At 54.7% G+C, this 8,059-nt stretch overlaps 2 protein-coding genes across 2 annotated transcripts; both read left to right on the forward strand.

The window, feature by feature from the left end:
- The first annotated feature begins 651 nt into the window (after positions 1 to 651).
- On the forward strand, positions 652 to 3,795 carry LOC138562927 (uncharacterized). Its single transcript, XM_069642812.1, has 4 exons — positions 652 to 702; positions 785 to 1,834; positions 1,930 to 3,171; positions 3,280 to 3,795. Exons 1-4 carry the CDS (start codon positions 652 to 654, stop codon positions 3,793 to 3,795), a joined length of 2,859 nt encoding a protein of 952 aa, XP_069498913.1.
- Positions 3,796 to 4,110: 315 nt separating this feature from the next.
- Positions 4,111 to 4,791, forward strand: LOC138562943 (uncharacterized). Its single transcript, XM_069642813.1, has one exon. It carries the CDS (start codon positions 4,111 to 4,113, stop codon positions 4,789 to 4,791), a length of 681 nt encoding a protein of 226 aa, XP_069498914.1.
- The last annotated feature ends 3,268 nt before the right edge of the window (positions 4,792 to 8,059 follow it).

An 8,059-nucleotide genomic window follows, 5' to 3' on the forward strand; every position in this document is an offset into this window, starting at 1 on the left:
AGAAAGAGCGCTGCACCTCCAGCTCCTCTCCTGAGGAGTCACCCTCTAGTAACGAGAAAGAGCACTGCACCCTCAGCTCCTCTACTAAGGAGGCGCCCTCTAGTAACGAGAGAAAGAGCGCTGCACCTTCAGCTCCTCTCCTGATGAGGCACCATCTAGAAACAAGAAAGAGAACTGCACCTCCTGCTCATCTCCTGATGAGGCGCCCTCTAGAAACAAGAAAGAGCACTGCACCTTCAGCTCATCTCCTGAGGAGCCGCCCTCTAGTAACGAGAAAGAGCACTGCACCCTCAGCTCCTCTCCTGAGGAGGCGCCCTCTAGTAACGAGAGAAAGAGAGCTGCACCTTCAGCTCCTCTCCTGATGAGGCGCCCTCTAGAATCAAGAAAGAGCACTGCTCCTCCAGCTCATCTCCCGAGGAGGCGCCCTCTAGTAACAAGAAAGAGTACTGCACCTTCAGCTCCTCTACTGAGGAGGCGCCCTCTATTAAGGAGAGAAAGAGCACTGCACCTTTAGCTCCTCTCCTGAGGAGGCGACTTCTAGTAATGAAAAAGAGCGCTGCACCTTCAGCTCCTCTCCTGAGGAGGCGCCCTCTAGTGATGAAAAAGAGCGCTGCACCATCAGCTCCTCTACTGAGGAGGCACCCTCTAGTAATGAGAAAGAGCGCTGCACCTCCAGCTCCTCTCCTGAGCGTGCACCCTCTAGTAACGAGAAAGAGCACTGCACCTTCAAATCCTCTCCTGGGGAGGTGCCCTCTAGTAATGAGAAAGAGCACTGCACCTTCAGCTCCTCCCCGAGGAGGCGACCTCTAGTAATGAGAAAGAGTGCTGCACCTTCAGCTCCTCTCCTGAGGAGGTGTACTCTAGTAACGAAAAAGAGCACTGCACCATCAGCTCCTCTCCTGAGGAGGCGCCCTCTAGTAACGAGAAAGAGCGCTGCACCATCAGCTCATCTCCTCAGCAGGCTCCCTTTAGTAATGAGAAAGAGCACTGCACTTTCCGCTCCTCTCCTGAGAAGGCGCCCTCTAGTAACGTGAAAGAGTGCTGCACCTTCAGCTCCTCTACTGAGCAGGCGCCCTCTAGTAATGAGAAAGAGCGCTGCACCTTCAGCTCCTTTACTGAGCAGGCACCCTCTAGTAACGAGAAAGAGCACTGCACCTTAAGCTCCTCTCCTGAGCAGGCGCCCTCTAGTAACGAGAAAGAGCGCTGCACCTTCATCTCCTCTTCTGAGCAGGCGCCCGCTAGTAACGAGAGAAAGTACTGCATCCTCAGCTCCTTTACTGAGGAGGCGCCCTCTAGTAACGCGAAAGAGCGCTGCAACCTCAGCTCCTCTCCTGAGGAGGCGCCGTCTAGTAACGAGAAAGAGCACTGCACCTTCAACTCCTCTCCTGAGCAGCCACCCTCTAGTAACGAGAAAGAGTGTTGCACCTTCAGCTCTTCTCCTGAGCAGGCACCCTCTAGTAACGAGAAAGAGCACTGCACCTTCAGCTCCTCTCCTGAGGAGGCGCCCTCTAGTAACGAGAAAGAGCGCTGCACCATCAGCTCCTCTCCTGAGGAGGCGCCATCTAGTAATGAGAAAGAGCGCTGCCCCTTCAGCTCCTCTCCTGAGCAGGCACCCTTTAGTAACGAGAAAGAGCACTGCACCTTGAGCTCCTCTCCTGAGGAGGCGCTGTCTAGTAACGAGAAAGAGCGCTGCACCATTAGCTCCTCTCCTGAACAGGCTCCCTCTAGTAATGAGAAAGAGGACTGCACTTTCCGCTCCTCTCCTGAGACGGCTCCCTCTAGTAACGAGAAAGAGCACTGCACCTTCAGCTCTTCCCTGAGGAGGTGCCCTATAGTAACAAGAGAGAGCGCTGCACCATCAGGTCCTCTCCTGAGGAGGCGCCATCTAGTAACGAGAAAGAACGTTGCCCCTTCATCTCCTCTCCTGAGGAGACGACCTCTAGTAACGAGAAAGAGCGCTGCACCTTCAGCTCCTCTCCTGAGCAGGCACCCTTTAGTAACGAGAAAGAGCACTGCACCTTGAGCTCCTCTCCTGAGGAGGTGCGTTCTAGTAACGAGAAAGAGCGCTGCACCATCAGCTCCTTTCCTGAGGAGACCTCTATTAGTGAGAAAGAGCGCTGCACCTTGAGCTCCTCTCCTGAGGAGGCGCCCTCTAGTAACGAGAAAGAGCGCTGCACCATCAGCTCCTCTCCTGAGGAGGCGCCATCTAGTAATGAGAAAGAGCGCTGCCCCTTCAGCTCCTCTCCTGAGCAGGCACCCTTTAGTAACGAGAAAGAGCACTGCACCTTGAGCTCCTCTCCTGAGGAGGTGCGTTCTAGTAACGAGAAAGAGCACTGCACTTTCCGCTCCTCTCCTGAGCCGGCGCCCTTAAGTAACGAGAAAGAGCACTGCACCTTCAGCTCCTCCCCTGAGGAGGCGCCCTCTAGTAACGAGAAAGAGCGCTGCACCTTCTGCTCCACTCCTGAGCAGGCGCCATCTAGTAACGAGAAAGAGCGCTGCACCTTCAGCTCCTCTCCTGAGGAGGCGCCCTCTAGTAACGAGAAAGAGCGATGCACCTTCAGCTCCTCTCCTGAGGAGGCGCCCTCTAGTAACGAGAAAGAGCGCTGCAGCTTCAGCTCCTTACCTGAGGAGGCGCCCTCTAGTAACGCGAAAGAGCGCTGCAACCTCAGCTCCTCTCCTGAGAAGGCGTCCTCTAGTAATGAGAGAAAGTACTGCACCCTCAGCTCCTCTACTGAGGGGGCGCCCTCTAGTAACGCGAAAGAGCGCTGCACCCTCAGCTCCTCTCCTGAGAAGGCGTCCTCTAGTAATGAGAGAAAGTACTGCACCCTCAGCTCCTCTACTGAGGGGGCGCCCTCTAGTAACGCGAAAGAGCGCTGCACCCTCAGCTCCTCTCCTGAGAAGGCGTCCTCTAGTAATGAGAGAAAGTACTGCACCCTCAGCTCCTCTACTGAGGAGGTGCCCTCTAGTAACACGAAAGAGCCCTGCACCATCAGCTCCTCTCCTGCGAAGGCCCCATCTAGTAGCGAGAAAGAGCGCTGCCCCTTCAGCTCCTCTCCTGATGAGACGGCCTCTATTAATGAGAAAGAGCACTGCACCTTCAGCTCCTCTACTGGGGAGGAACCCTCTAGTAACGAGAAAGAGCGCTGCACCTTCAGCTCCTCTCCTGAGGAGGTGCCATCTAGTAACGAGAAAGAGTGCTGCAACTTCAGCTCCTCTCTTGAGCAGGCGCCCTCTAGTAACGAGAAAAAGCACTGAACCTTCAGCTCCTCTCCTGAGCAGGCGCCCTCTAGTAACGAGAAAGAGCGCTGCACCTTCAGCTCCTCTCCTGAGCAGGTGCCTTCTAGTAACGAGAAAGAGTACTGCACCTTCAGCTCCTCTACTGAGGAGGCGTCCTCTAGTAACGAGACAAAGTACTGCACCCTCAGCTCCTCTACTGAGGAGGCAACCTCTAGTAATGAGAGAAAGTACGGCACCCTCAGCTCCTCTACTGAGGAGGCGCCCTCTAGTAACGCGAAAGAGCGCTGCACCCTCAGCTCCTCTCCTGAGAAGGCATCCTCTAGTAATGAGAGAATGTACTGCACCCTCAGCTCCTCTACTGAGGAGGCGCCCTCTAGTAACACGAAAGAGCGCTGCACCATCAGGTCCTCTCCTGAGGTGGCACCCTCTAGTAACGAGAAAGAGCACTGCACCTTCAGCTCCTCTCCTGAGGAGGCGCCATCTAGTAACGAGAAAGAGTGCTGCCCCTTCAGCTCCTCTCCTGAGGTGGCACCCTCTAGTAACGAGAAAAAGCACTGAACCTTCAGCTCCTCTCCTGAGCAGGCGCCCTCTAGTAACGAGAAAGAGCGCTGCACCTTCAGCTCCTCTCCTGAGCAGGTGCCTTCTAGTAACGAGAAAGAGTACTGCACCTTCAGCTCCTCTACTGAGGAGGCGTCCTCTAGTAACGAGACAAAGTACTGCACCCTCAGCTCCTCTACTGAGGAGGCAACCTCTAGTAATGAGAGAAAGTACTGCACCCTCAGCTCCTCTACTGAGGAGGCGCCCTCTAGTAACGCGAAAGAGCGCTGCACCCTCAGCTCCTCTCCTGAGAAGGCATCCTCTAGTAATGAGAGAATGTACTGCACCCTCAGCTCCTCTACTGAGGAGGCGCCCTCTAGTAACACGAAAGAGCGCTGCACCATCAGGTCCTCTCCTGAGGTGGCACCCTCTAGTAACGAGAAAGAGCACTGCACCTTCAGCTCCTCTCCTGAGGAGGCGCCATCTAGTAACGAGAAAGAGTGCTGCCCCTTCAGCTCCTCTCCTGAGGAGACAACCTCTATTAATGAAAATGAGTGCTGCCCCTTCAGCTCCTCTCCTGAGCAGGCACCCTCTAGTAACGAGAAAGAGCACTGCACCTTCAGCTCCTCTCCTGGGGAGGCGCCGTCTAGTAACGGGAAAGAGCGCTGCAACCTCAGCTCCTCTCCTGGGGAGGCGCCGTCTAGTAACGAGAAAGAGCGCTGCACGGTGCCATTTAGTAACGAGAAAGAGTGCTGCACCTTCAGCTCCTCTCTTGAGCAGGTGCCCTCTAGTAACAAGAAAGAGCACTGCACCTTCAGCTCCTCTTATGAGCAGGCGCCCTCTAGTAACGAGAAAGAGCACTGGACCTTCAGCTCCTCTCCTGAGCAGGCGCCCTCTAGTAACGAGAAAGAGTACTGCACCATCAGCTCCTCTACTGAGGAGGCGCCCTTTAGTAACGCGAAAGAGCGCTGCAACCTCAGCTCCTCTACTGAGAAGGCGTCATCTAGTGATATATGATATGATATGATATGATAAGGCATTTGTAACGCGCCTATACACAAGTGTTTCATGGCGCGACGAGGCAGGGGGGGGGAACAAGGGGAGACAGACAACGATCTTACTAGGCCAGGTGTCATTCAGATCGCGCAAGTGCAAGGGTAGAGGGGAAGGGAAAAGTGCATGGGGGAAAGGGAGAGGGGAAAGTGCAGTACAGGGTTATAAGCATACAGCATACAGGATAAATAACAAGGGCCAGCTGGTGGCAAGTGCGAGGTAAGTGCAGACAAGTGCTGGGAAGAGGGGCTGTATGGATACAGACACAGTCCCGTAGTGCAGGGGTTGCCGTGGAGGCAGTGCAGGGGAGAGTGGCTGGGCCGAGAACGGTGAATGGCCCAGTTGCAGATTCAGTGCAGTTTCAGTAGTATTAGCAGGGGAGAGGGGGAGAGAAAGCGGAGGCAAAGAGGAAGGTTTTGAGGTGCTTCCGGAACCGGAGGTGGTTCTCCTCAAGTTTCAGGGAGGTAGGAAGGCTGTTCCAGAGGGAGGCCCCTGCAGTGGAAACGGATCTGCCCCCAACTCGTTGTTTGGAGAAGCGGCTGACCCTGAGGGAGTTGGAGGCGGATGAGCGAAGAGCTCGAGAAGGAAGATATTTAGGAAGAGAGAGTTGAAGGTATTTTGGCCCAAGGCCCCAGACGGCCTTGAGGACAATGCAGAGGGTTTTGAACTTGATCCTCGCAGTCACTGGGAGCCAGTGTAGTGATTTCAGTCCTGGAGAGATACGGTCCCTGGGCTTGAGGCCAAGGACAAGTCTTGCAGTCCTGTTCTGGATGAGTTGCAAAGGGCGGAGAGTAGAGGCGGGCAGATTAAGATAGAGGCTGTTACAGTAGTCCAGCTTAGAGAGAACCAGGGCTCTAGAGACAGTGAGCTTCTGGGGGAAGGAGAGGAAAGGAAGGATACCTCTGAGGAGGTGTAGCTGGTAGTGTGACTTCTTAGATACGTCGGATATGTGAGGAGAGAAGGAGAGTGTGGAGTCGAAGATGACCCCAAGGTTTTTTGCCTTGCAGGTAGGAGTAGGAAGAGGGCCCAGAGAGGCCGGCCAGAGAGCAGCAGGGAAGGAGGGAGTGGGAGTGCCGATGAGTAGAATCTCAGTCTTACTGGCATTAAGGCAGAGGTCGTTGGCGGCACACCATTCCTGGATAGCAGAAAGACAGTCAGAGATGAGGGAAGGAGAAGAGGAGGCCGAGGGTAGCCTGAAAATGAGTTGGGTATCATCAGCATAGCACTGAAAGTAGGGGCAGAGAGCGGCGATGTGGTGGGCGAGAAGTGCCAGATACTGGTTGAACAGCCAGGGAGAGAGGTTAGATCCCTGGGGGACACCACAGGTAGAGAAGAAGATGTCAGAGAGGAAAGACCCCAGTTGGACCTGGGAGGGTCGATTTGAGAGGAAAGAGGTCAGCCACGCCAGAGCCTGACCAGTGATACCGAGGTTATCACGGAGACTGTTGAGCAGGATGGTATGGTTGACAGTATCAAAGGCAGAAGAGAGATCAAGCAAAATGAGAACACATGGAATGTTAGAGTCAAGGTTCGAGAGCAGGTCCTCACAGATGTTCAGGAGAGCAGTTTCCGTGCTTCTGGCAGCTCTGAAGCCAGACTGATGGTCATGAAGACTACCAACACATTCAGCATGGAGATTAAGCTGGGAGATGGCCAGTTTCTCCAGGAGCTTGCCCAGGAAGGGAGTGATAGAGATTGGGCGATAGTTGGCCGGGCAGGAAGGGTCGGAAGAGGGTTTCTTAAGAATGGGGTGCACAAGGGAGTGCTTGAGAGGGGATGGGAAGACTCCAGAGGCGAAGGAGTGATTGCAGAAGTCAGCAAGGGCAGGAGCCAAGGAGTCAATGTGGTCCTTGATAGTTTTGGAGGAACAGGGGTGGACCTGTTTTGATGAGACTTTCATAGATCGGACTTGTCTTGAAACCTCGTCAGCAGAAAAAAGGGGAAAGGAAGAGAAGGAGAGAGTAGGGGTGGCTGCAGAAGAGCCAGAGGAAGGGCAGGGAATAGAGGGGGGGAGGTTATAGGAGGAGAGTGAGGACAGGATGTCCTGAGTTTTTGAAATGAAGTGAGAGGCCAGTGCCGTGAAGAGGGCCTGGGAGGGGACAGGAGAGGTAGAGACTGCAGCAGGGTTGGCCAGCTCCTTGCAGATTTTAAAGAGTTCGGCCGAATTGTTAGATGCCGCAGAGATGCGGGCTTGGATAAGGGCTCTCTTCTTGGTGAGAACGGAGAGCCGGTATTGCCTTTGGAGCAGGCGACAGGCCAGTTTGTCAGAGGATGAACATGAAGCACGCCATTTCCTCTCTGCCACCCTGCACTTGCGCTTAAGGGTGACGAGATCCGAGTCATACCAGGAGTTACATTTGGCTTTGGGCTTCAGGCGGATTCTCATGACAGGGGCAAGGATATCAAGAGTATCAGATATAGCGGAGTGGAGAGTGGAGAGGGCTGTGTCAGGGTGGGAGTCAGCCGAAGGGGTTGGGGGGGCGAGAAGGTGGCGGCGAAAGCCTCAACTGACACGCGCTTCATGGGTCGGATGACCGAGAAGGAAGGTGGCAGTGATGGGGGTGGCTTTGCCTGTGGGGTAGGGAGGGTGAGGTGGGAGGAGAGGAGAAAGTGATCGCTCCAGGAGAGAGGAGTGGAGAGAGGGACAGAGAGGGGAAGGTCAGAGGAGATCAGGGCATCAAGAGTGTGCCCTGCAGAATGAGTCGGCCCAGACGGGAGAATAGAGAGTGAGAGAGAGTCGCAGAGGTTGCGAAAGAGTCCAGAGGGGGGACAGGAGGCATCCAGGTGGATGTTGAAGTCTCCAAGAAAGAGGAGTTGAGTAGTTGAGGTCAGGAGTGAGGAGGAGAGGTCCGCCCACTCGGAGAGGAAGGAGGAAATTTGACCAGGTGGCCGATAGATAGTAGCCACGGTAAGGGAATGGCTAGGAGAGAGAGAGAGTCGGCAGACAAGACATTCAAAAGAGGAGTAGGTCTGCATGGGAGTAACAGTGGCAGGAATCCACTCAGGGAAGATAAGGGCCACACCTCCCCCCGCCCGCACGGTTGGGCCTGGGCACAGAGAGGATCTTGTAACCGTCGGGTAGGAGTGTGTCAAAGCTGGTGACAGAGCTGGCCGTGAACCATGTCTCAGTGAGACCGAGTACGTCAAGGTCAAGTTCCTCAAGAAGGCGGCAGGTATCAGAGGAATGTTTGACGGCAGAGCGAGAGTTAAGAGTGGCAATGTGGAGAAGTTT

Source organism: Ambystoma mexicanum, chromosome 1q, assembly GCF_040938575.1.
Source record: "Ambystoma mexicanum isolate Mex_15411 chromosome 1q, UKY_AmexF1_1, whole genome shotgun sequence".
Lineage (NCBI taxonomy): Eukaryota > Metazoa > Chordata > Amphibia > Caudata > Ambystomatidae > Ambystoma > Ambystoma mexicanum.

Excerpts from the sequence above, each read along its gene's own strand:
- LOC138562927 (XM_069642812.1), top strand. The coding sequence starts at position 652 with ATGAGAAAGAGCGCTGCACCTCCAGCTCCTCTCCTGAGCGTGCACCCT. Across the intron at positions 1,835-1,929 it reads CCCTGAGGAGGTGCCCTATA|GAGACGACCTCTAGTAACGA; the intron begins GTAACAAGAGAG and ends TCCTCTCCTGAG. Across the intron at positions 3,172-3,279 it reads TCAGCTCCTCTCCTGAGGAG|GCGCCCTCTAGTAACGAGAA; the intron begins GTGCCATCTAGT and ends TCTCCTGAGCAG.
- LOC138562943 (XM_069642813.1), top strand. The coding sequence starts at position 4,111 with ATGTACTGCACCCTCAGCTCCTCTACTGAGGAGGCGCCCTCTAGTAAC.